Below are 24,009 nucleotides of genomic sequence, written 5' to 3'. Positions count from 1 at the left end.
ATTACAGTAATTCCAGTTCTAGTTGAAAAATTTAGAAATTCTCAAAAAGTTTGAAAAGTTTCAGTTACAGTTTAGTCTTTCTAGGGAAAAATGACATTTCCAGCTTTTTTCAAATGTAGCATAAAAATATTGGATACAGTAATTATACAAAAAAAGCATTAAAAGTCAAGAGTATCATTTCTCAAGTACTGTTCATCAAACCAGCACTGAAAGCCAAGGCCCAAGTCAAACTCTGGCCATCGTCAAGATCGTCCGAACTGAAAGAAGAGGAAGAGAAAAAACTATAGGAAGACGACGGGTCAAAAAGAGCTTGATTTAATCTCAGAATACCTGCGTAACCCCCCGTCAGTTTTTTAATTATACTTGCCAACTTTTCTTTCCACTCCTGTTTGGTATACTTCCAGCCTCTAATCAATGAAGAAACTGGAGTGATTGGCAACATGTGGATACCGTGGATATACTCGGTATTTGTTCCAAAGAACGTGGAGTACGCAATCTTGTTCTCGTACAAAATTCCCGAGACTTTGTTTGGGATGTACGATTTTGGCTCCACACTGTTGTTGTCCCAGTAGAGGAAGTATTCGTTGAAACTGCGCTTCATTATTGCCAGCATTAGATTACCGCGGTTTTCCATGGACTTGTCTCCAGTCACAGATCCCCAAAGTTTCATACCATAGGCAAAGTTGTAGTCTTCTGAGGATGACTCCTCGTTCCTGCCGTCTCCACTTGTGAATAGACCAGCAGCCCATGAATGTCCCTGATACCAATCGAACATACGCGATACAGGGAAATAAGTGTCTTTCGAACTTGGATTTGCAACATCTCTGATCAAGGCATTGACCCAATCTTTGTTGTCTTTGGCCCAGGTTCCACCCAATCTTGCATCCACATAACCGACTGCAGCAGCTGCATGCACAAAGTAGCCGTAATGGAAATGGTGATCGTTGTAGTAACTAGATCCAAAATCGGCACCAGAATCGCCAGAAGTGGTAGACGCTGTAGAAGTAACACCTTTAAACTTGGTTTCGTACATCAGAGGGTAATATTGCTTATTCTTGGTGAAGACGGCAAACGCCTTCTTCATTTCTGCCAAGGTTGATTTGGTGAGAGCTTTATCCTTCACAATGGTCTCCAACACCAACAGGATATACGCATATTTGTCTAATATCTTTCCTGCATAGTAAGTAGAGTCCGTATTGGCTGCAGTAGGAATATCGACACTGAGTTCACTATTTGCAGCTTTTGCGATTTTCTTAAGCTGGGCCGAGGTGTAGGAAAGAGATTTTGTCATGGAGGAAGACCATGGTAAAAATCCAATTTTGCTAACAGTCTTGAGGTTTTCTTGCATCACGAGTTCATTGGCCAAGAATCCGTATAGTGCTCCCTTTGACACGGAATACAAAGTAATTCCAGTGGCTGCAGACTTGGTAACACTTGCCATGGAGTTGACATGGTGGATGAGAGCAAACAACATGGTCTTTCCGGAGGACGATTTGCCCTTAGTTGTGTATGTGATTTTCCAGGTAGCTATATCTGTGCTCGTCACAAAAGTTCCACTAACAGCAGCAGATACTGGGTACATACCAGCAGCTTCGTCGTAGTAAACCTGTAGCTTACTGGAAGGCTCGACAGCAATCTGAATGATAAGTCCACTGATGGCCTTATTTCCGACTATCTTGGAATTTCCACTGAGCTTCAAGTTGAAAGACGATGTTTTGTATTTATCAGGAACCGTAACATAAATCAGCCATTTGGAATTATCATTCAAAGTGGCTTCATACTTCAGGACTCCCGAGGGAACGGACTTGGACGTGACAGAAATAAGCTTGCTGAAATAAACCCCAGTAGTAAGAACAGGCTTCAAACTACCGTGATAAATTGCAGTTGCAAAACCCATACCTTCGACCAAAGGTACTTCAATGTATTCCGTGCTCTTACCGTGCTCGTAAAGTTTGGCATTAGCAGAGAGCTGGTACATATCGTTCACACCAATTCTGATATTGGAGGATGTAAAACTCGAGGCAGAGAAAGCAATTGAAGCAACATCAATTGGACCATAAAAGTAAGAAGGAGGTGTGGTGCTTGAGTCAAAGTACCACTCAGACTTTGTTCTATAGGAAATTGCCAAACCCTTGTAAGTCTTCGAATAGAAGAAAGCGTACGGGTAAGTCCACACGCTATCGTCCTGATCATCAAGCATCAGATTTGTATAGAACTTGTTAGTCTGGTAAGGGACGTCGTAGTTCTTCACTCCTCTGGCCACGGATACCGCAAGTTTGCCGCTCTTGAACATTTTAGCTGGACTTGTAGTGGCAACTGCATTGAAAAGGTTGATTGTAGAGGTCTTCGTCGTGGCAGCAGCATCAAGAGAAGTTGACACGGCCGAGGAAGAGGAAGACTCAGTAACGAGATTTCCATGACGTCTTGAGGCAACAGAAGAAGCACTTGAGGCGGCCGACGAGGCATTATAATAGCCATCAGACCCAACAGACGACGAAACTGGATATGTCTGAATAGACGAAACGCCAGTGGCAGTTTCAGTTTCAAAATCGCTGTAGTCGCTGCTATTATCATCATCGTCTAGAGTGTAGACAGGCAGATTGGTTGGATCTGGATCATCTGTAAAACTGGCAACAAATGAACTTTCGGAAATAGTAACATCCTCTGTGAGAGTGTTAATGTCAATTGTCACAGACAAAGAACTTGAAGGCAAGCTGGACGTGTACATTGGATTCGATTGGGTGGTTGGCAGTTTAGCACCATCACTGGAGCTCGAAATCGTTGCACTGAGTCCCGAGTTATCAACCGATCCTACCAAGACCAGCGTGGTTCCTCCAGTGGTAATTGGAGTCACCAGAGCAACAGTGGGGTTCTCTGAAAACGAGCCATAGGAAATAGCCTCTGCTGGGTTCAGATCATACGAAGGAAGAGTGGCTGAAACTCTGGTGAGCAATTGCTCGGTAGAAGTAGACTCGTCGCTCCAGACATCCAGGCTGGAGCTAGGAATAGTACCACATTGGATATTCTCGACCTTTGTCTCGTAAACCTTGACTGTTCTGGTGATAGTCTTAGCTGCGTTGGTCCCACCCAGCAGAACTGCTGTGAATAGCAGACCAGTGACTTTCATGAGATCGAGCGCGTAGTTTAAAAGATTGACGAGGGTGGGATAAGTGGGCAGGAGCAGTAAAAGCAAAGACAAAGATGTAAATCCTGTGTGGGAATGAAACTACTGTGTATCTACATATACGAAATTCTATCTAGTCGTCCTTCGATGGAGAACGTACAGGCTTGTTGACTTTTTACCCTAAACGGACCGACGCGTGCTATTGTCGCGCGCACGTAAAACAAGAGCTTAAAAAATAATAATGCAGTCTATATGAGCGAATTCGCACTAACGCGGTGGCTTTTATAATGGAGTATGCAGCATGCATGCCAGATGCCGGCACCAACGCCGAAAGAGGGATTTCACTTGGACCCACAGAACAACGGTTTTGTAAGTACACGATGGATGCACGAATGCAGTCCGTATTGGGAAATAGAAACACATTTTTAGATCGAGTAGCCAATAGGCCAATACCTGTGGATGGTTTTCGCTCTAACTGCTGCGAGGTTCGCCAGGCATTGCTAAGGGAGAGTCTTCCACGGGGAAAATACGAAGCCAAAACACAACCAGGTGGAATCGTTGGAAAAACAGTTTTATGTAGTGTCCACAGTCCAGACCCCGATTGATCTGCGGGACTTGCCAGTAGATTGGGTATAATTGCCGTGGCTACAGCATGCCAGACATTTTCCGACTTTCTGGAAGCATGAGCCCCCGTGCAGATAGATAGCGTGCACACATAACCGTGCATTGGATGAACGGTAGATCAAGAGCATACCGCAGAGATCGACCTCCAAGACCCCCAAACAGAAAAATTGCAGATGAACCTTGAGAGTCCTGGTAGATCTTCTGGGCGTACCGTAGCTTGACGAGCCAATGGTCACATAAATGCTAGCATTCGTGTTTGTAGAAAGTCTCCAAAAAACCTTAGAAGAGCTTCTGGATTTGGAATGCTGTCCAAGGTCTGCAGAGACGACGACTATTGTTTGAATTTGGAAGCGCGTCACACACTGAAAAATTCATGAGCAGCGTGAGAGGCAGATCGTGCACATTACGGCTGATACAGATTTCGTATGCATAAGCCGCCTGAGAACGTCATGGTGTTGAACATGACAGCGCGTTGAAAATTGGTCCCTATCCAGCGGAATTCCAAAAGACTGATTTTCTAGAGAAATTTTGTGCTGGTAAGCAAAAACCCAGTACTTAAACTTTGAGTTTACGCGTTTCAATTGGGCGTACGTGGCTGTGAGAACCGAAAACCACACAATGGTTCAAAATCCATATATCCATAGCATAATAAAGCAATTCATATATCAAGAGGGTGATGGCCCTAGCGGTGCCCAATGCTCTTGCGGTACATATTCGTTTTATAATCATCAAAGTTGAAGCTGGTTTTCCGGTGAGGATAAGGTCGTTCTGTCGAAGAATCATCCTGTAATGCCTCTTGCGATGCAGAGCTTGACTGGTGTCCAAAAATCTGAATTCCAGGTCTGAATTTCAACCAAGGTGGCTTTGAGAGTACTTCAGGAGGGGAAACAGGCTCCGCAGTCTCTGTGGGGACACCATCAGATGATGCAGGCATCAATATACCCTCACACTTCTCACCTCCATAACTAAGAAGCCTAGAGCGTCTGAACTTCTCAGCAGGAGATATCGACAAAACGTCTGGTGACGCAGACCTAGAGCGTGACCCTGGCGTGGAGCCCGAATAGGACCGTGATCTTGAGCCAGACCTCAGTCTCGCCGAGGAAATCCGCCGCCTAAACGCTTGCGGCTGCATCTGCTGATACGCAGCTTCCTGTGATTTCCTCCTCAGCTCGGAAAACGGAGGCCTCATAAGATCCGGAGCCCCAGGATCGGATTCTCCAAGGTCCAAAGTAGCTAATGTGGGGACATCACCATGCGATTTGCGAGCCTCGTCTTCGAGGTCCCACTTATAGTTGTGTGTGAGAGTCCGCTTCAGACCTGGATTATAATTGTAGGTTTCAATCGGCGTTTCGGCAGGTGGTGGTGGCGGAAGGGCATCGTTTCCGGAAGCAATATCGTTTATGGCAGCATCCAGGGCCTTAGGTCTCGGCCTAATATGGCGATTGGCTTTCATTGAAACAAGTGTTGTAACTAATTCAAGGCAATAAACAAATCGCAAATTCAAACAAGAGAATTCACGAGACACCAATGAACAAGAAAACTAGAAATACAACGCAAGCCTTCCAGGTCCTTCTTCCGCTCAACTTTGAGTCTTTAACTTAGGGGGGCGCCGATTTGGCAGGAACACGCCACTTTTTGCTACCCCGGATTTTACGTAAGCGTCCGCGCGGAATATGACACTTGGTCTGATTGAGGTCAGTGAGTATCCACATTGGGTATCTTCTTTCTTCCTTCTGTTGGTTTTATTGACAAACTATCTTGTATGAAATAATGAGCAAAGTTGAAATTATCTCATTTGAAGTTGTTTCCGGTACTGACAAGTGCTCTGGAAGTTTCTTGGTTGACGGGGTGGAAGTCACGTCAAAGTTGTAAGTTGGTGATGTTGGCTTTGTTGAAACGTTGCTGAAAAAGCACCCAATGAAATAGCTTGACAGGATACTGACAGGATAAGTCACCACATTTGGCTCAGAGACCATTGTCATTGCACGAGCTGTTACCATGGAGTCACCAGACAGCGTCTTCAGAACTCCTGCGAGGTACGTTGTGTCTATAACTGATTGGCACGTGATTTCGATAGCCGAAAACCATACTAACGTGATGCCAGATTCCGAGGAATATTGCTCCAATTAGCATTTCTGTGGAGAATGATTTCATTACCATTACGTGGACTGATGGCCATGAGGGCGAGTACCAGATTTTATGGCTGGTGAGCCATTCGTATTTTCCAAAAATTGAACTCAGAAATCCAAAGCAATTGACTCTACCAAGGACTCTCTGGAATGTCGCCAAAATAAAAGCAGAATTGCCCACTGTGGATTACAACTCTGTGATTGAATCAGAAAAGGGTGTTGCTGAATGGTGTTCAAAGATCTGGGAATACGGGTTTTGCCTGGTGGAAAATGTTCCCGTTTCCCCAGAGGTGACTGAAAAGCTGATAGAGAGAATTGCATTCATCAGACCTACTCATTACGGAGGTTTCTGGGACTTTACTGCCGATCTCAAAGTAAACGACACTGCCTATACCGACATAGCCATTCCATTGCACACGGACGGAACTTATTTCACAGATCCACCAGGACTACAACTGTTTCACCTGCTGAAGCATACGGGAACTGGTGGAGTGACCACTCTGTGTGATTCGTTCCAAGCCGCAAAATTTTTGAGGGAGAAGTATCCAGAGTCATACGACACACTCTCTCGTGTCCTTGTACCTGCTCATTCAGCTGGAGAAGACTCTACTTTCATTCAGCCTTCTTATCCAAGACCAATATTGTGCCACGACAATAAGGGAGAGCTTATACAGGTGAGATGGAATATCAGTGACAGATCCACACTCCAATTCGACGATCCAGAGGATGTTCCCCGGTTCTACGAAGCTATTGGTCATTGGAACGAGATCATTGAATCTGAGAAGAACGAGTTTTACCATACCTTAAAGCCGGGCCAATGCTTGATCTTCGATAACTGGAGAGTTTTCCACAGCAGGAGAAACAAGTTTACCGGCGAGAGACGTATGTGTGGTGGTTATATCAATCATGACGATTTCGTAAGTCGTTTGAAGCTTTCGAATCTAGAGAGAGCAGACCTGCTTGATACATTGTGAGGTGAAATAACTCAAGACAGGTCATGGAGCAGATCCTGACTGGTGATCAAATACTGATCAACCTGTTGAATAAAGATAAAACAATCATCGTAAGTCATAAACAAACACATTCTAGAATCAAAAATAAACCACTACATTACCCAATGATTCCGCTCTCTTTGATAACGTTTCCAGGAGAACTTATCTTTCCAAGATTTCTCTGCTCCGGAGGAATCCAGTTAACTCCTAGAATTTCAAATATCCTTTTCTCGTCGGCCGCTTCGATTCTGTTTTCAACAGAGTAGTCAAAGTGGCCTTTAGAATCACGTTTGTCCTTAAACAGTCCTTTGTGGTTCAGTTTCATATGCTTCTGCATAGCCAAACTGCGTATTGTCCTATTGAAGAGATCGTCTCCAACAAAGTATATGCTTGCTGCCCCACGCTCACTCCATGGCACGAGCAGAAAATCTATACGACGACAAAACTGGTGACCTTTCAGCTGGCCTCCCCCGTAAAACTTCCGGATTCTAGCCTTATTTTTCACTTCAATGTTGATCAACGAACATTTGATGTACTCTTTTTCTTGCAATCGTGATACTAAGTCATAAAGAAAATGACCCAGTATACCCTTATCGTCAATGTCCTTTTTGCATACGATGAAGTCCACATCTCCACTATTTTCGGCACCGCGAGCGTAAGATCCAACGGCATCTACCTCAAAATCAGGATCAATGTCACGGGAAATTTGTTTGATAAAAGCCTCGTGTTCAGCTACTTCAGCACGTGGAATACGCTGTGACCAATCATAAAGGTATTTTAGACCCAGCCTCTGCACTCCAGATAGCTTATCTTTTTCATTCTTTTCAATCTCCGCAGTTTCTCGGTAACCCCGATTATACCATTCTTGAGCCTGTGACATACCCACGCCATAAATTTGGAGAAAGGTTTTTACCACCATCAAATGTTCATCATTTCTGACCTCATCTAGCTGATGCAATTGGCCAGTCCTGTTGATTTCTTCAATTTTTCTGGCAATCCCGTCTCCAACATCGGGCAGTTTGATGGCGTCCTCATAGGTTTTTAATTTCTTGCCATGTTGTCTGATGGAATTTATGGCACGACGGTAACTGAGTGCTTTAAAGTTCGAAACTCCAGATCTTCCAGAACCTTTGTACTCATCTGCCATCTGCCCCAAGCGATACAACACAAGAGCATTGGGATCCGATTCACCTTCATCACGACTTCCCCTAAGAATCCCCACAAGTTTCCCTTGCTCAATGCCTTCCTCCTCATGAGGCTCATCATCATCTGTCAGGTCAGCCGATGAACCACGAGATTCTTCAAAGTTTCTCTTTTTGCCCTTCAAAATATCTTTGGCAGAAATAGATGTGTGTTGGTCTCGCAATTTTGGCTCTACCTTCAATACATAGTTCTCGGTCGGCAACAACTTTTGCGCTCTCACAGAATCAGTCAGCCAATCCAACTTCACAATGGGATATTTCACATTATCAACTTTGAGCTTTTCCAGCACCTTTTCAGGTTCCGTTTCATATTCCTCAGTTTCACAGATAATGTAAACGTCTTTTTCTGGTTTTACCTGCGAAAGTCTGAAGGAAACAGTTGCCCCTTGCTTCCTCCAGATCGCCTTCCTATATGAAGCAACCTTCGTTAAGGCACCAGGAACAACAATAAGCTGGATATCCTTGAAAAGTTGAGAGTTTTCAGATGGCTTCACCATAGAAAGAACTCAGAAATTGAAGCATCAAACCAACGTGAATTAGGAGATCAGAATCAATTAATTGCTAAGACTAAAACTATGTTGTAGATAGCTAGCTGATATCAGATAGCAGATATCTGATATCAAAATGGTTAGGAGCATTGGCCCATTCCCCAGAATTTAGATTACATGCCATTATCAAGCATAGACAAATTCCAAAATGTTTACCAAATTTGATCGAAAAAAGCCATGATAAAGAAATAATATACAACAAGAACATCCAGCAGCTACTCAAAGCAAATTCTTCCAATCTGAGACCGCACTGAACCTCGAGGGTGTTCTATCAGCATCACCATCTGTTACCTCATGGCCCAAAGCCTCAAGGACGCTAATCGCGGATCCTCCTTTGATGATTATAGCCCTGTCTGCTTTGATCATCGACAAGACATCAGTGGAGCTATCTCCTATGTACACGACCTCCTTTTTGGAAACCTTATGATGCTCTTCTATCAAAGTTTCAGTGATTTTGAGCTTATCAGCACCTGTTCGCAAACCATCTTTGGTGAGAGGATTTCCTCTGTAGAGATCCCCAGTACAAACACCATCAGCATCAAATTCGAATTCATTTGATGAAATTTGTATGCAGTCACCTGTATAGCCGTTTCTGCGTAGAGTCTCGTCAATCATTTTTCCAGTCCAATTCACACTCACTATTTCCACTGGTATGCCATGCTCTCTAACTTTAGCCAAACATTCCAGGAATCCCTCCCTTAGGATAATTTTATCAGCTTGTTTTCGAAAATCACTCTCTGACACTCCTTTGAAAAATTTCAATCTCACTGCCTCAGCTGCACTTGACTCTTCTGAGCGTTTGACATCTTCCTGAAATGCCAACTCCTCGCTGAAAGTTGCCCTCTTCGAATACGGCTTCGAGGATATCTGGGCCAAAAATTCATTTCGGGCTTGCAAATACAATTTGAGAAAATAACTGTGATCGTACAAACTGCCGGGCTTGCTCTGGCTCACCGCATTGAAGCACAGTTCCATGGTGTCTCCATCAGTAACGGTATCGTCCCAATCCGTTATCAATAGTCCAATCTTGTCAATATCAAGCATTCTATTTTTTCCACTCAGTCCAGAGATCACCATTCTCACCAAACTTCTCATTTAAAATACACTTACATTGGGTTCTCAGTGCCACGCTAAAGTTGCCATACGAACCCCGAGGATGTGCATAGGCATGCGCCACACGGAATGGCTCATCTCGAGGCGCATATCCGCCTTTATGCTACTTTAACGTTGTCGTATATTCTTCTTCCAGGTTTGTTCGTTTATTCTTTTGTGCGCTTGTTCTCTTTTTAATTTATTTGTGTCTTTTGCTAGATTGATTTCATTATGCTTTTCAAAAGATTACTCGCTTTGACGGCATTAACGGTGCCCATAGTATCGGCTGGTTGGGAAGACAGGGAAACTCCTCTTGTGTTCTCCATAGAACAAGACGAGTCTGAGCTTCTTTCGCTGGAGAAAAAACTCATTGAGATCCCATCGGTATCTAAGGAGGAGACTTTGGTTGCTGACTTCCTGAAGGGGTATCTCGAAGAAAAAGGACTAACTGTGGAGACAATTCCATTGGATGATGGTACAGGCAGATATAACATCTATGCCTACCAGGGAACCACTCGGGCCACAAAAGTTTTGTTGACAGCCCATATTGACACTGTTCCTCCATACATTCCATTTTATGTCGAAGGAGATAGAATATACGGAAGGGGTTCCAATGACTGCAAGGGCTCTATTGCGTCTCAGCTCACGGCCTTGTTTGAGCTGCAGGAGAGCGGAGCGGTCAAGGAAGGCGATGTGTCCGTCTTGCTTGTTGTTGGCGAGGAGATTGGTGGCGATGGCATGCACAAGGCATCAGCCACATTGGGAGATCTCTGGGATACCGTCATTTTTGGAGAGCCTACCGAGAACAAACTTGCCGTTGGCCATAAAGGTATCTACATGTTCAAGGTCAAGGTCACCGGTAAGGCTGCCCATTCGGGGTACCCTGAGCTCGGAATTGATGCGAACAGAATCATGATCAAACTGGCAGCCAACCTGTATGCTGCTGATTGGCCAATCAGTGAAACATTGGGAGAGACCAACGTCAACATAGGAACCTTTTCCGGTGGAGTGGCTGGTAATGTGGTGTCCCCTTATGCTGAATTTACCACCGTGATCAGGAACTCTGCGGATTCAGAGACAATTGATGCAATCGTTGGTAACGCAATTGGCGACCAGGAACACGTTGATTTCGAGCTGGTCCAGAAGAACGATCCCGTCTACTTGAACTACAAAGTCCCAGGGTTCGATTCATTCATTGCTTCCTACTCAACAGATGTTCCATTCCTCAATGGAAACTTCACCAGATACCTGTATGGGCCAGGCTCCATCTTGGTGGCCCACAGTGATCACGAGTACGTCACCTTTGACAGTCTCAAGACTGCGGTGGAGGGATACAAAACTCTCATTACCTACTCTTTGTAGCTCAGTGTCATATTTACTTTTAGTCTAACTAAACAATGTATTCCATTTTCTATATCCGTGACAATTGGAGGAGAATGTCGTCATGGACTCAAACAAGGAGTTTCAATCTTGCAGATTAGAGCGATGAGGCCTAGGAGATGAAAACCCGGTCAGCCATTCTCAGATCACTCACAAGCTGCTGAATTTTCTACAAAAAAAGGTCAAAAAAATAAGACACAAGCCTTTATTAAAGCTACCTGATGAAAGAAGAAGTTGTTAAGGAAAAAGGATTGATGATGGGCCAAATTTTCAAGTTAGGCTGGCAGTCCCCATGGCTCTTAACCAAAAGATTCTGTTTTTTTTTTTTAAAATTTACATAAGTAAAGAAACTTTAGTAATACTCCCACGGAGTTGGCTTACAATTCTCCCACCTATAAGTTTAATGCCAGAACACATACCAGCTTGGAAAAGACTTGGTCTCAAGGTAGAGAACTCCGTGACCGAGGACCCTTTGGCGATAGCTGCTCACATAGAGACTGCAGATGTGACGCAGAAGAAGACAAAGGAGCTTAAGCGAAAGAGGCAGGCAATGAAGTCTGCATCTATAGATATAAGTGAGAAAAAGCCTCCAAAGAGAGTGAAACTTCCCAAGAGCGAAAGAGCTCCTCCACCAGAGAAAGATCAACTGGTGTATTTAAAACAATACAGCCAGGATAAGAAGAACTGGAAGTTCTCTAAGCAAAAGCAAAATTGGATTTTAAAAAATATCAGACATATACCAGACAGTTACATAGTTTACCTGGAGGAGTATGTGAGTGGAATGGTTGGTGGATCGCGCGACCGTTTGATCGAATCTTTAACACAGGTTGTGAAGAACTGGAATGAAGCTGCTGAAAAGGTGGCACTTGCACTCGAAAACCCAGACGAAAAGAACGAGACTGAGAAAGATACGAAGGAGAATGCACAAGATAAAGAAAATGATTCGGCGGAACCTGTTGACTTTGATTACGCTAAGAGGGCGAAAGAGCTCATCGAGAAGATGACTGGCGAGAAGGTGGTACTAAGCGGAGTCGAAGAAGAAGAAGAAAAGGAAGAAGAAGAAGCGGAAGAAGACAAGAAAAAAGAGCATCAAGATAATGAGGGTAAATTTACACCTTCAGAAGACTTAAAAGACGAGATTGCGGTAGACAGAAGCAACTTGATCATTGACAATGTGGAGGTTAGCGAGTACATCGACGAGGATGACTTCAAGGATCCCCCAGGAGCAAGTAAGAATGCGAACCAAGAGGATACGAATGCAGTTGTGACAGAGAGTATAGGATTGTCAGAAACAGATACAGACAGCAAAAAGAAGGTAAAGAAGGACAAAAAGAAGAACAAAAAGAAGGAAAAGAAGGATAAAAAGTCGAACAAAGAGAAGAAAGATCCTGAAGCATAAACTTGCTTCATATATGTCTCTTATAAACAAAGGCTTTTGGATTTCTCTGCCAAAAATCCCAATTTTCGACTTCATTATGTAAATTAATATATTTCAGTTTGATGAAATTTCAATCCTCCAGAGTAGTGCAGATCCCAAACCGTTTATGTGTGGGGCGGATTAAACCTGCTAGTCGCCTTATTTCTTAACCTCTACGTATCCGTCAACCTTCAGTTGTTCCAATACTCCAAAAAACATCTCAATATGGTTAATATCGCAGGTTTCATAGACCATCTGAAGAATCCAGACCAGGATTTGCGATTCATGGCCTTGAATGATCTTTCCAAGGGCAATCCCAAGGATATGAACAATCAGAGACTACTGTCAATCTTGGTCGATCTGTTACACGATCCCAGTGCTGATGTCCAATTGAAAGCCGTCAACTGGTAAGTTGGTTGGGAGAATTTGTCTCGAATTTCATTGATGATAATTTTTTTTCGATGTCTAACAATCGTTTAGCCTAGAAAAAGTAGCGCCAGAATTGTCTTCCTCCAACTATCACACGCTCATTCAAAGATTAAGTTCTCAATTACCAACAGACGTCTCAATCACATCCACAATCTATACTATAGCATACCATGTTGTTCTTGACAAGTTTTCTCTGGAGGAATTTGGAGACCAGGGCAAAGATCTGGTTAATCAATTGCTCCCAGCTCTACTGAACTACAGCGAGATCACCACCAAGATTGATTACATTGAGAGGCTGACGGATCTGATAAAAAACCTCGGATATGCTCTGGAGGATGCCCAAATAGCACGTATTGCTGAAATATTGGTGGATGTGGCACTTGGTGCCGACAAGATCATAAGCAACAGAAGCATCTCAGCATTGGGTTATCTGGTGAGATGTTCCAATCAGAATATGAAGCTGGATATATTTGGCCTTATACTTGTGAAGGCGACCGAGCCTGGAAGTTATTGCGCAAAGGGAAGGTTTGGTCTTGAAATGGTTATTCGATGCCTCAAGACTGATGCAAATTCTTTTGCTGATAACTTTGACGAGATCTGGGAATTTTCCAATTTGTTTCTGGATTTAGACAATTTATCCGAGGTCTCTGATGATTTCGATGCTCAACAAGACTTAGAAGAGCTGAGATATGATGCCTTGAGGTGCTTGACTACTCTCTTCTCCGAGGGTGACAGGAGCAAGACCGCAGTGTATATCCTTCCCAGTCTGGAGATTTGCTCCCGTCTGCTGGTTTATTCGCCATATTCCACGGAAGATGATGAGGATTTAGAATCTGAAGACGATCTTGAGTCGGACTTGGACAACGATATGACGGATGATGAGTTCGATGATGGTGAAGGTGAGGGTCTTTCTTGGAGAGTTAGGAAAAGTGCTGCTGCATTAGTTGCTGCAATAGTTGAAGTTTCGCCTTTGGAGATTCCTGTTGTTTATCAAACTACGTTTGAGAGCTTACTGAAAGCTACAACGGATACAAATTCGGCGGTGTCCACAGAGTCCATTATTGCTCTGACGAAATTGTTGAAGGCAACTTCCAAAGACGGACCTTACTATTCGCTCAGGTTCTACAAGACCATTGGCCAGAGAAGAGGATCCGACGTCAGTATGATTAGCACCAACGACCCGTTGCATTTTCTATTGGAGAAATCACGTTTGATTTGTGAAACTCTATGTTCTAAGGTGATCACAGACAAAAATAGTTCCAAGCTGGATCTCTTTTATCAGCTCATTGCCACATTGAGTGATTGTGTTGATGATCTCGAGGATTATCTGTCTGATCTTCTTGAAAAGCTTGAAGAAATCAAGAAGTCTGATGCTGTTTCTACAGAACTGCTTAGGTTCTACGCATCAATATTCACCAAGAACTCGCTAAAGAGCGCCGGACCAACAGTGCACAAAGCCCTAAAGCATCTGGTTTCTTCGTTGAGCTCTTTCAACAATGAATTAGCAATGGAAGGTATTAGTGCTGTTAACAGAATAATAGCCACATTGGTTGTCCGCAAGACGACTGATATTTCAGAATACGGAGAAGTGGTGGATATGACCAGGACCTTTCTCACTATCCTTCACAACAAAAACCAGTCAGCTGAACTCCGCCAGGCATGTCTGTCGACTCTGGTATTGGTTATCACTCACTTTTCTTTGGATGAAGAGATTCTGAAAGAGGCTTTAAGTGAGGTGACCGAATCGCTAAAGTACGAAATGTTGGTATCAACTGATTTGACCTGCATCAGGACTATTGCCTCGAAGTCTACCCAAACGATCCCGCCATACTGGTTTGAATCGATAATATGTCCTTTGGTGGATTTGTTGAAAGATCCAAACTTCATTCTTCCAACTCTTGAAGCCATTCTTGCAGTTACGAAATATCACGCCGACGTCCTGTCTTCTGATATTCTGAATAAAGTACTTTTGGGAGTGTCTCAGACAGATCAAGATGGTGATAAGCAAACAATAGTGATCTTTAATGTTTACTCCTTCGTTCTGAATGTACTACCAGTGCAAGACGAGTTTGCTAAGGAGATTTTGTCACAGATAGTGACCAGCGCTTGTTCTCACAAAGACATCGATGCTGATGTTTACATACGTGTTGCTACAGAGATAGCAATCAAAAAAGGCGGTCACAAAGAAGTTTTTGATTACATCGTTGCTTCTGGAAAGACTGCTGACCAATCCGTGGCCAAGATTCTGGCCGGTATTGCCTTACACGGAGGCATGAATAACACTGTTTCCAACGCTATGGAGGCTTTGATTAACGGAGAGGACTTGGTGTCTAATATATCGTTTTTGGGACAAGCGTTCTGCTATGCACCAGTTGAATGTGATATTGCTCCATTTCTAAAGGCCTTGCAAAGCAAGGGAGATATTTACGAAGCTGCTACGGTAGCCCTCGCAAACCTATTGATTTCCAACTCAGCCTTATACTTGCCTCTTTTGTTGCAGCAGCTTGAGAAGCCCTCTGATATTCGAGCTGGAGTATTGAATGCTCTTTCGAGGTCATTGTCAAAAGATCTTTCAGCCTCAGGCGAGGTGTGGAAGGCAATTCTGTTGGCAGAGAAACAGAACTCCGTCGATGAAAGTGAGTGCATCGCAGCTGCTGAATGTCTGGCAAAGATTGCCGCTGGTGCTGATGACGAGTTTCTGGTTATTGATCTGTCAAAGATTGTCGATTCAGAGGTCATTTCCTTGAAGTACACAGGCGTTTACGCAGTCAAGTTTTTGCTAATGGATGGTACTTTGTTTGACAAGAATCGCAGTGCAGCTTGTCGTTTGATTGAGAAAGTCTCGAATCTCATTTTTGATGAAAGCTTGATGATCAAACAGGTTGCTGTTTCAGCTCTCATCACTGCCCTTCATGATAGTCCAGTCTTGACATTGCCCACACTCACGAAGGTGATTCCACAAATCATAGAGACGCAGTTGAAACCAGAAAAGAAGTTTATGAAAGTCGTGCGCATTGGTCCATTCAAGCACAATATTGACGATGGTCTCAGTTTCAGAAGGTCGCTTTATGAACTATTCCACACACTGGCAGAAGCCGTTGAAAACGATAGCGTCCTTTTTGCTCTCACATCCTCTATCAACTACTTCGAAATACTTGAGGCATTTTTCAAGAGAGGTCTGAAGGACGATCCTTCGGTGGTTCTGTTGTGCTTAACTACAATTTTGAGGATCCTTACACTCAATCCCGCTCTGATCTGGGAAGGCAACGTCTTGGAGTCGCTGATTGAAACCTTCAACAAGAGACTTGGCAAAAAGATGGGAGATGGAGCAAGCAATCAGGAGATCGAGAAACACGAGGATATTACCAATGTGGTTGTCAAATATTCTACGCTGGTAGACAAAGAAGTGATCGGTTCAGCCTTTAGAGAGCTCAAGATGGTCAATGCTCAGAAGCTTGCTCTGTGGACAGAGTATATAAATGCCGTCAGCCCTAAAGAGCACCGATTTTGAATGCTACAGACACAAACGTTGATCAGAAATGTGTTAAGAGGCCTTTAATATTACAAAACTTTTACTGTAAGAACCGTCTAGGATAGACTCCTAGAGGTTTCGATTAGTAGTGCAGAAACCATATTACGCCTCATCAAGAAAACTCAAGAGAGTACTACATGCTTATTGTTGAGATCGCGGTCCATTATTCTTCCGTTATAACGCTATATATTACTTCCAAATGTCGCGAAAAACAGAGGCATTTTCAAATTCGGACCTCTATGTGTACAATCTTCAGCCGAATGTGGTTGAGTCTCTCAAAGTGCTCTACTTCTCCAGTGGCGAATTTGCTCCCCAGCTGACTGCTGAGTCATTGGAGACCCATGTTCAGATGGATCAGTCCAAGACTGAGACTGGACGTAAACAGTGTGCGTCATGTCTGTTTGAACTTGAGAGTCTTTCTGATGGAGAAATCAGACAACACTACAAGTCTGATCTGCACAGGTTTAACATAAAACGTCGCAATCTACAGAGACCACCTCTCTCCGAAGTGGAGTTTGACAAGATTGCTGACACTTTGGACGAGAGCATATCTGGTTCTGACTCAGATGATGATCTGGATGTTAAGGAAGTTGCGAAAAGTGTTCAAAAGTTACAGGTGGTTGACGAAGATGAGGAGAGCTATAGTTTCATGAACACGCGGTCGCCGTTCATCATTTTCGCTTCACCACTGCTTCCAGAGGACAAATGTTTCGGGGTCTACAAGTCTCTTTTTAGTGAGTCTGAGCTCCAGGGAATTCCTGAACAAGCGCTCAAAAGTTGGAATCAGAAGCAGAACAAATTGGGCGAAATTTCTGCAGTGTTCATGATCGGTGGAGGCCATTTTGCAGCAGCTATAATTTCACACAAGCCCAAAAGCACGAAGGGCAACTCCGGTCCTGCAGACTTACTTTTGGAACAGTCTGTTGACCTGATAGAGCACAAGACATTTCATAGATATACAACCAGAAGAAAGCAGGGTGGTTCACAGAGTGCCATGGATAGTGCAAAGGGAAAGGCACATTCTGCTGGGTCCACATTGAGAAGATACAATGAAGAAGCATTACAAAAAGATGTCAGAGATTTGATGGTCAGTTGGAAGGCATACTTGGATAAGTGTACATCCATCTTCATAAGAGCCAACGGACCTACTGCAAGAGGTATCATTGTTGGGTACGATGGATCGCCTATCAAAAACAAAGATCCCAGATTGAGATCGTTCCCTTTCACAACAAAACGTGCAACCACCTCCGAACTCAAGCGTGCGTGGGTCAACCTGACTTACATGGTCGTTCTCGATGTTCCTAAATCTGATGAGAAACGGAAACAGAGGTTGTTGAAAGAACGTGAGAGCCTCTTGAAGTCGACCCAGACCGGTCGTCAATCTCCGGTTAAAGTGGAACTCTCTGTTGACGAAAAGCACACTGCTGAGATTGCAGGATTCATCAAGAAGTCCAAGTCTCCTGCCTTGATCTCTTACATGAAGAAGAATGCCATTTCCCCAGAGTTTCAGTTAAAACCTGAATCTCTCTATCATAACACCCCGACTATGCTGCAATTTGCTGCGGCGAACGGATCTGCGCATATCGTGCGTACTCTGCTTACCAACTTGAAGGCAGACGCCACAGCTAAAAACCAATCTGGAAGGACAGCTTATGACCTATGTCTCAATAAGGCCACAAAACAGGTATTTCAGATTGCTCGCAATGATCTGGGAGAGTCATTTTGCGACTGGGCGGAGGCACATGTTGATCAGCCGCTGTCGAAGGAGGAAGTCGACAAGGCTAACAGAGAAGCCAAGGAAGAAGAGGAGAGACAAAAGCAAGACCTAATCAAAGAGGAATTGGCCAAGAAGGCCTTAGAGGATGAAGAGAACAGAAAGGCCAAGTTTGGGCCTCCTAAGGTGCTCGTGGGTGCTTCGCTCTCGCAGATAAACCTCCAGTCGCTCACACCAGAACAACGAATGAAGGTGATGAGGGAGCAAAGAGCAAGGGCGGCAGAGGCCAGAATGAAGAAGAACTGAGCAGTCTTTTTGTGACTGGGTCGTGAATGCTGTGAGGATTGAAGACGTTAAATAATAGTGGAATGACAGCAAATTAAAATTGCCGGTTGCAATTCATTGAAAAGTTGATGACAATTTAATTACAATAGTGTCACCATAGAGAGACGATTAACTGATAATGAAACCACAAGTTGACTGAAAACATACTAAAAAGTTGCTGAAAACTTGACCCTATCCTACTTAGAATTTACCAGCACTCAAACAATGCAAAAATAAATATACACAAAATGTATATTTTTAACCAGCAGAAAGTTTCATGAACATGAAGGTCATCAACGAAGCGTTCTCTCGGGTTTGCTTCAACAGAGAGTCTATAACAGTGTCACCACTCTCAAACTCATCATCCACAGCCATTGGATTAACATGTCTGAATTCAGCCATACACTTCTTGATTGCATTTCGCTTCTTGGTAGGTTCTTGAGAAAGTTGCTTGAAGTCAAATGCAGAAATCCAGCCATTACTGGAATCGTCTTCCTCTTCGGACTCGCTTTCCTGATCAATCACCAGTTCTTCTCCTATACCAGAACAATTACACTCCATTAGAGAATGTGTATTGGAGTTGATGTCTCTTTGAATGGTGAACAAATCTTTCAAGTCACTATAGTCAAAAACATCGTCGTTCGAGTCATTATTCGCATCCAAAAACTTGGAACTCAAATTGAGCTTCATCATCTGCCGTTGGAAGATTTTCTCGTCCAGACAACCGGTTGTGAGAAGTCTATACACATAAACAGGTTTCTTCTGGCCATCCCTATGTACTCGGGCCATTGCCTGTAGATCCACTGAGGGATTCCAATCGTTGTCAAAGAGGATGAGTCGATTAGCACCAATCAAATTCAAGCCAACTCCACCAGCCTTGGCCGAAAGCAACAGAATAGCACACGAAGAAGTGGAAGAATTGTTGAAATCAGAAACCACTTTATCTCTCAGTTTTGCAGGAGTTGAGCCGTCCAATCGCGAATAGGAAAGACGAAGCCCAGGCAGCAAGTCCTGGATCACATCCAAGGTTTGAGTGTAGTTGGAGACCACCACAATTTTGTCGTCAGTAGCAGATTTGATCTGATTTAATAACTCAGTAAGAATAATGATCTTCCCACTGGCAGATTTTCTAGCCAAACCGTTCTCGATCTCACTGCCTTCAAAAAGGCTTCTCAACATACTATCTCCCTTTAGGAGACTTGGTGAGCTGCATATCTTGCGGAAAAGAGAGATAAGCCCAAGCGATTCGTTAGCATTATTTTGCTTCATTAACCTCTCATAATTCTTCGTTCCCATAACCATATCACACAATTGTAGTTGAAACTTGGTTGGTGGAGCAAAAAGCACGAAGTCTCGTCTGGGTGGAAGATAGTTGGTGAGAATATCCGAGGTCCTTCTGAGCATGAATGTTTTGGTGATATCGATAAGTTCTCTGGACACTTCGTCACCCCTTTTTATGACACTTCTATTGGTACAATTCACTTCTCTGGCCCTCAAAATTGGTCTCATGAATTTTTTTTGGAATGCACCAAATGTCCCTAGTATGCCCGGATTAACAAAATTGATGATATTGAAAAACTCTTGCAAGTCGTTTTGAATTGGTGTTCCAGTGAGAACAATCCTTCTCTCTATGCTCATACTCTGCAAAAACTTCAGGGCTTTATTCTGCCCACTTTTGAGCCTATGTCCCTCGTCACAGACTAGTAGGTCGAAGTTTATGGTCTCAACCTCGTTGGCTAATGTCAAGAGCTTCTCATAGCCTATGATCATTACCTGATACACCCTGGTTCTTCCAAAGTTGACCACATCCTGTTTCTCCTTGGCTGTGCTTTGGTTGCCTTTTATTGCCAGAACACTGATCCTATTGCGCCCAAGCCACTTTTTGAATTCTCTCTGCCAATTGCCTATCAGAGTTACGGGACACACGATCAACACTTTTCGCACTGGTGGAGACTTGTCGGCATATGCTGTTTGTCGCAGTAAGGTCCATATCGTTGTGATGGTCATCAGGGTCTTTCCTAATCCCATTTCGTCCGCTAGCAAAGCACCTGTATCGCCAGCACCTTTCATGTCCATGAGACACTCATAAAGAAACTGAACACCCTCACGCTGATGGGGTCGCAGATGGTCGCAAAGAATGGGATCTACCACCACATCCGTCAAACTCGCACCTGTTTCAGGTCTCTTCATCACCAGCGCGCCTTCGCGAAGTGGATCATGCAACGGATCCTTTTTGGATTTGAGAGGCTGTGATGCAACGACCGGCTTGAATTGTCTAACTAGAGGCTTCAACGACATTGCTACCGGTCTACGAACAACTCGCTCCATAGTGACATCACTTGGCGCTTCTCCCTTTCCTGAAATCTCCCCCTCTATCTCAATTTCATAACTTCCAAGGCTGAATACAGACTCCATCGATATCACACCTGTTCCTGATGCGATCTCTTTGGCTCCTGAAAAATCGCCCTTTAAAGTCATATTTTTGCCTGAAACGCTGAGAGTTCCATCACCATCCCATGTTTTATTCTTTTTGCCAGTTTTCTTGCGATATAGAACATTAAAAACGCGTGTTCCGGAAGCATGCACAGGCTGTGTAGACACAGGTAACTGTTCCGCGACTGGTTGAACCCGTGGCCTCTTCAGTTGACGACCGGGCTCCAGACCGGAGGATCGGCCAGCCATGCGCGGCGGTTTAAATGGAGCATTAACAGCCCCTTTATTCAAATACATGGCCAACTGTAATCGAGTAGAAAAGATTGTCTGAAGAAGCCTAAAAGATAAACAGAAGAGATGTACAGTCGTGGTCACGTGCAAAATTTCACCAACCCTTATCGCAGCCAGGGCCAAGCTCTTATCGCGTTCTTTTGAAGGGTTGCCAGTCCCAGAATGTTCCCACAAAGAAATCCCAAGCCCAGTACTGAAGAAGCTCACAGGTGTCTTCGTTTGGCAATCGAAGTGGCTCATCAAGCCAAATTGAAGGGACGTCATCCGTTTGGATGTGTGCTGGTAGGACCATCTGGCGAAGTGTTGTTAGAGCAAGGTAACATCGACACTTTAAATCACGCTGAGAGCACGATTTGCCGCACGGCTTGGAAAAAGTATGAGACATCTTTCCTTTGGAGATGCACCCTTTATACCAACTTCGAGCCGTGTTGTATGTGCGCAGGGTCGTGCTATTGGGCGAACGTTGGAAGAGTAGTCTATGGGCTCGAGGAGAGTGCTCTACTGGAATTGACTGGCGACGACTCCGAAAATATGACAATGAATATGCCAAGCCGCAAGGTCTTTGATAGTGGCCAGAAGGCGATAGAGGTTTTGGGTCCCTATGAGGAGCTGAGGGCTGAAATATTGGAGGATCACCGTTCTTTCTGGAAGCAATGATATGAGAACATGGGACTCTGAAAACTCGGTTAAAAACTTTGCAGATGAGAACAATTGGCTGTCCAATGACAGTCTGAAACATTTCAGACCGGAATGCAGTTTTATAGATGCTGGTATGATCTTTTCCATGAGAGGGAGCCGGAATGACTACATGGACATACGTTAACCTAACCATGGAAGACATTCCCTTCAACTATTCGTCTCCCCATCTTCCTACAAGATCAGTCAACTATATCTTTTTCTTAAGACAATGAAATTGTTTATGTACACAAAGAGTACCCATGGAATGTATCAAGGACATAAGGTCTATTTGGCCAGGGACTTGACCAGCTCGGCGTACTTCTCGGTGGAGAAGGATTTTGGACGCTCAATGGCAAATCCCAATCCACGGTCGATAATGAGTTGAGGCAAGACACCAAAGGCTCTGGCAACACCGAAAAGAACGGTGTAGAAGGATTGCTCGGTCAATCCGTAGTACTGGAGAAGGACACCAGAGTGCGAGTCCACGTTAGGCCATGGGTTCTTGGTCTTACCGTGCTTGGTCAAAACACCTGGAGCAACCTCGTAGATGTTGGACACAAGCTTGAACAGATCGTAGTCTGGCATGTGCTTCTGGGCGAACTCACGCTGGGCGATGTAACGTGGGTCGGTCTTTCTCAGGACGGCGTGGCCGTAACCTGGAACAACACGGCCGGCGTTAAGAGTGTCCCAAAGGTACTTCTCAATTCTCTCCTTAGAGATGTCGGAACCAATCTCCTTCTTCATCTCGAAAAGCCATTCCAAGACTTCCTGGTTGGCACGTCCGTGGAGAGGACCAGCCAGACCGTTAAGACCAGCGGCCAAAGACAGGTATGGGGAAGAGAGAGCAGATCCGACCAAGTGGGTTGTGTGAGCGGAAACGTTACCACCCTCGTGGTCAGAGTGGATAGAGACGTACAAACGCATCAACTCCAAGAACTCTGGGTTGGAACCGTATCCCAAAAGATGAGCCAAGTTGGCAGAGTAGTCCAAGGTTGGGTCCACCTGGCCAACCTTACCGTCTTTGAAAACGTTTCTGTAGATTCTGGCAGCGATTGGAGGCAGCTTGGCCAACAGATCAATGGAGTCCTCGTAGGTGTACTTCCAGTACTCCTTCTTGTTAACACCCTTGGCGTAAGCCTTGGCGAACTGAGACTCGGACTCGAGGGCAGTAACGGCAATGGAGAACTGGGCCATTGGGTGCAAAGTGGCTGGGGAGCGGTCGATAAGCTCCTCAACATGCTTTGGCAAAGCAGATCTGGCAGCAAGCTCCTCGGAGAAGGCCTTGGTCTGGGCAGCAGTTGGGACCTCACCGGTCAACAAAAGCCAGAAAAGGGCTTCTGGCAATGGCTCGTTACCACCTTCGGCCTTTGGAAGCTCCTTTTGGATGTCAGGGATGGTTCTGCCTCTGAATCTGATTCCCTCGACTGGGTCGAGCACGGATCCTTCCCAGACCAAACCCTTGATACCACGCATACCACCGTATGCTTGCTCGAGCAAGACCTCACCGATCACGGTCTTACCGTACTCGGCCTTGAGTTTCTTGACTTCCTCTTGTTTCTCTGGAAGAAGTTCGGCGAAACGCTCTTTGAGGGTCTGCGAAAGTTAGTGATGTGAAGAAAAACGGGGATGAGCAAATTAGGATCGCCATATCTGGTCACGCTATCAACAACGTGGCCAGCAATGCAAATAACTCTAACACCCCAAAAAAAGTCGTCTTGTCAACTTACTGGCTCCTTCGAGGAGTAAGAACGCAGACCCATCACAGCAGAACGCTGCGAAAGCGCGGAACGGGCAACTGAACGGAATGCTAAGGACATTGTGAGTTTTTCGATGATAATCTGGAAATCGACTCCAAATTGGCTCTAAATCAAGAAAAAAGGAAACAATTGGGAAGAAGAAAGAGCAAAGACGGCCATTTAACAAACTGCCCCGTAGGGGCAGTAAGCATTTGCGTGAAACTTCCCTCCCGGAGCCGATCCTGGGGACGACGCACACATTGGCCAATCACAGCACGCTATTGATAAGGCCACACACGCATTCCGGGGTGCTATAAATCACGTGCTCTATTGTCCGGAAAATCCCGGAATTCGGTTTTCTGGT

The 24,009-nt window shown here is 44.5% G+C and overlaps 13 protein-coding genes across 13 annotated transcripts; 6 read left to right on the top strand and 7 right to left on the bottom strand.

Moving 5' to 3' along the window:
- Nucleotides 1–181: 181 nt before the first annotated feature.
- Nucleotides 182–3,127, bottom strand: KUCA_T00002417001 (uncharacterized protein; the record flags this gene model as incomplete). The annotated part of the gene is made up of 1 exon (XM_022602667.1): nt 182–3,127. The coding sequence occupies one exon, from the start codon at nt 3,125–3,127 to the stop codon at nt 182–184; it is 2,946 nt and encodes a 981-aa protein (XP_022458449.1).
- Nucleotides 3,128–3,323: 196 nt separating this feature from the next.
- KUCA_T00002416001 (uncharacterized protein) lies at nt 3,324–3,851 on the bottom strand (the record flags this gene model as incomplete). The annotated part of the gene is made up of 1 exon (XM_022602666.1): nt 3,324–3,851. The coding sequence occupies one exon, from the start codon at nt 3,849–3,851 to the stop codon at nt 3,324–3,326; it is 528 nt and encodes a 175-aa protein (XP_022458448.1).
- A 579-nt stretch (nt 3,852–4,430) lies between these two features.
- Nucleotides 4,431–5,201, bottom strand: KUCA_T00002415001 (uncharacterized protein; the record flags this gene model as incomplete). Its single annotated transcript, XM_022602665.1, has 1 exon — nt 4,431–5,201. The coding sequence occupies one exon, from the start codon at nt 5,199–5,201 to the stop codon at nt 4,431–4,433; it is 771 nt and encodes a 256-aa protein (XP_022458447.1).
- Nucleotides 5,202–5,518: 317 nt separating this feature from the next.
- KUCA_T00002414001 (uncharacterized protein) lies at nt 5,519–6,851 on the top strand (the record flags this gene model as incomplete). The annotated part of the gene is made up of 3 exons (XM_022602664.1): nt 5,519–5,616; nt 5,694–5,784; nt 5,853–6,851. The coding sequence occupies 3 exons, from the start codon at nt 5,519–5,521 to the stop codon at nt 6,849–6,851; spliced, it is 1,188 nt and encodes a 395-aa protein (XP_022458446.1).
- Nucleotides 6,852–6,987: 136 nt separating this feature from the next.
- Nucleotides 6,988–8,568, bottom strand: KUCA_T00002413001 (uncharacterized protein; the record flags this gene model as incomplete). Its single annotated transcript, XM_022602662.1, has 1 exon — nt 6,988–8,568. The coding sequence occupies one exon, from the start codon at nt 8,566–8,568 to the stop codon at nt 6,988–6,990; it is 1,581 nt and encodes a 526-aa protein (XP_022458445.1).
- Nucleotides 8,569–8,838: 270 nt separating this feature from the next.
- KUCA_T00002412001 (uncharacterized protein) lies at nt 8,839–9,696 on the bottom strand (the record flags this gene model as incomplete). The annotated part of the gene is made up of 1 exon (XM_022602661.1): nt 8,839–9,696. The coding sequence occupies one exon, from the start codon at nt 9,694–9,696 to the stop codon at nt 8,839–8,841; it is 858 nt and encodes a 285-aa protein (XP_022458444.1).
- A 246-nt stretch (nt 9,697–9,942) lies between these two features.
- On the top strand, nt 9,943–11,073 carry KUCA_T00002411001 (uncharacterized protein; the record flags this gene model as incomplete). Its single annotated transcript, XM_022602660.1, has 1 exon — nt 9,943–11,073. One exon carries the CDS (start codon nt 9,943–9,945, stop codon nt 11,071–11,073), a length of 1,131 nt encoding a protein of 376 aa, XP_022458443.1.
- Nucleotides 11,074–11,494: 421 nt separating this feature from the next.
- Nucleotides 11,495–12,490, top strand: KUCA_T00002410001 (uncharacterized protein; the record flags this gene model as incomplete). The annotated part of the gene is made up of 1 exon (XM_022602659.1): nt 11,495–12,490. One exon carries the CDS (start codon nt 11,495–11,497, stop codon nt 12,488–12,490), a length of 996 nt encoding a protein of 331 aa, XP_022458442.1.
- A 243-nt stretch (nt 12,491–12,733) lies between these two features.
- KUCA_T00002409001 (uncharacterized protein) lies at nt 12,734–16,448 on the top strand (the record flags this gene model as incomplete). Its single annotated transcript, XM_022602658.1, has 2 exons — nt 12,734–12,915; nt 12,989–16,448. 2 exons carry the CDS (start codon nt 12,734–12,736, stop codon nt 16,446–16,448), a joined length of 3,642 nt encoding a protein of 1,213 aa, XP_022458441.1.
- Nucleotides 16,449–16,668: 220 nt separating this feature from the next.
- Nucleotides 16,669–18,489, top strand: KUCA_T00002408001 (uncharacterized protein; the record flags this gene model as incomplete). Its single annotated transcript, XM_022602657.1, has 1 exon — nt 16,669–18,489. One exon carries the CDS (start codon nt 16,669–16,671, stop codon nt 18,487–18,489), a length of 1,821 nt encoding a protein of 606 aa, XP_022458440.1.
- A 276-nt stretch (nt 18,490–18,765) lies between these two features.
- Nucleotides 18,766–21,237, bottom strand: KUCA_T00002407001 (uncharacterized protein; the record flags this gene model as incomplete). Its single annotated transcript, XM_022602656.1, has 1 exon — nt 18,766–21,237. One exon carries the CDS (start codon nt 21,235–21,237, stop codon nt 18,766–18,768), a length of 2,472 nt encoding a protein of 823 aa, XP_022458439.1.
- Nucleotides 21,238–21,393: 156 nt separating this feature from the next.
- On the top strand, nt 21,394–21,888 carry KUCA_T00002406001 (uncharacterized protein; the record flags this gene model as incomplete). The annotated part of the gene is made up of 1 exon (XM_022602655.1): nt 21,394–21,888. The coding sequence occupies one exon, from the start codon at nt 21,394–21,396 to the stop codon at nt 21,886–21,888; it is 495 nt and encodes a 164-aa protein (XP_022458438.1).
- Nucleotides 21,889–22,194: 306 nt separating this feature from the next.
- On the bottom strand, nt 22,195–23,726 carry KUCA_T00002405001 (uncharacterized protein; the record flags this gene model as incomplete). Its single annotated transcript, XM_022602654.1, has 2 exons — nt 22,195–23,502; nt 23,637–23,726. The coding sequence occupies 2 exons, from the start codon at nt 23,724–23,726 to the stop codon at nt 22,195–22,197; spliced, it is 1,398 nt and encodes a 465-aa protein (XP_022458437.1).
- Between the last annotated feature and the right edge of the window lie 283 nt (nt 23,727–24,009).

This window comes from Kuraishia capsulata, genomic scaffold, assembly GCF_000576695.1.
Source record: "Kuraishia capsulata CBS 1993 genomic scaffold, Kuraishia_capsulata_scaffold_3, whole genome shotgun sequence".
Classification (NCBI taxonomy): Eukaryota; Fungi; Ascomycota; class Pichiomycetes; order Pichiales; family Pichiaceae; genus Kuraishia; species Kuraishia capsulata.
The sequence above is the reverse complement of the archived record's forward strand: the minus strand, read 5'-3'. Positions and strand labels throughout refer to the sequence as shown.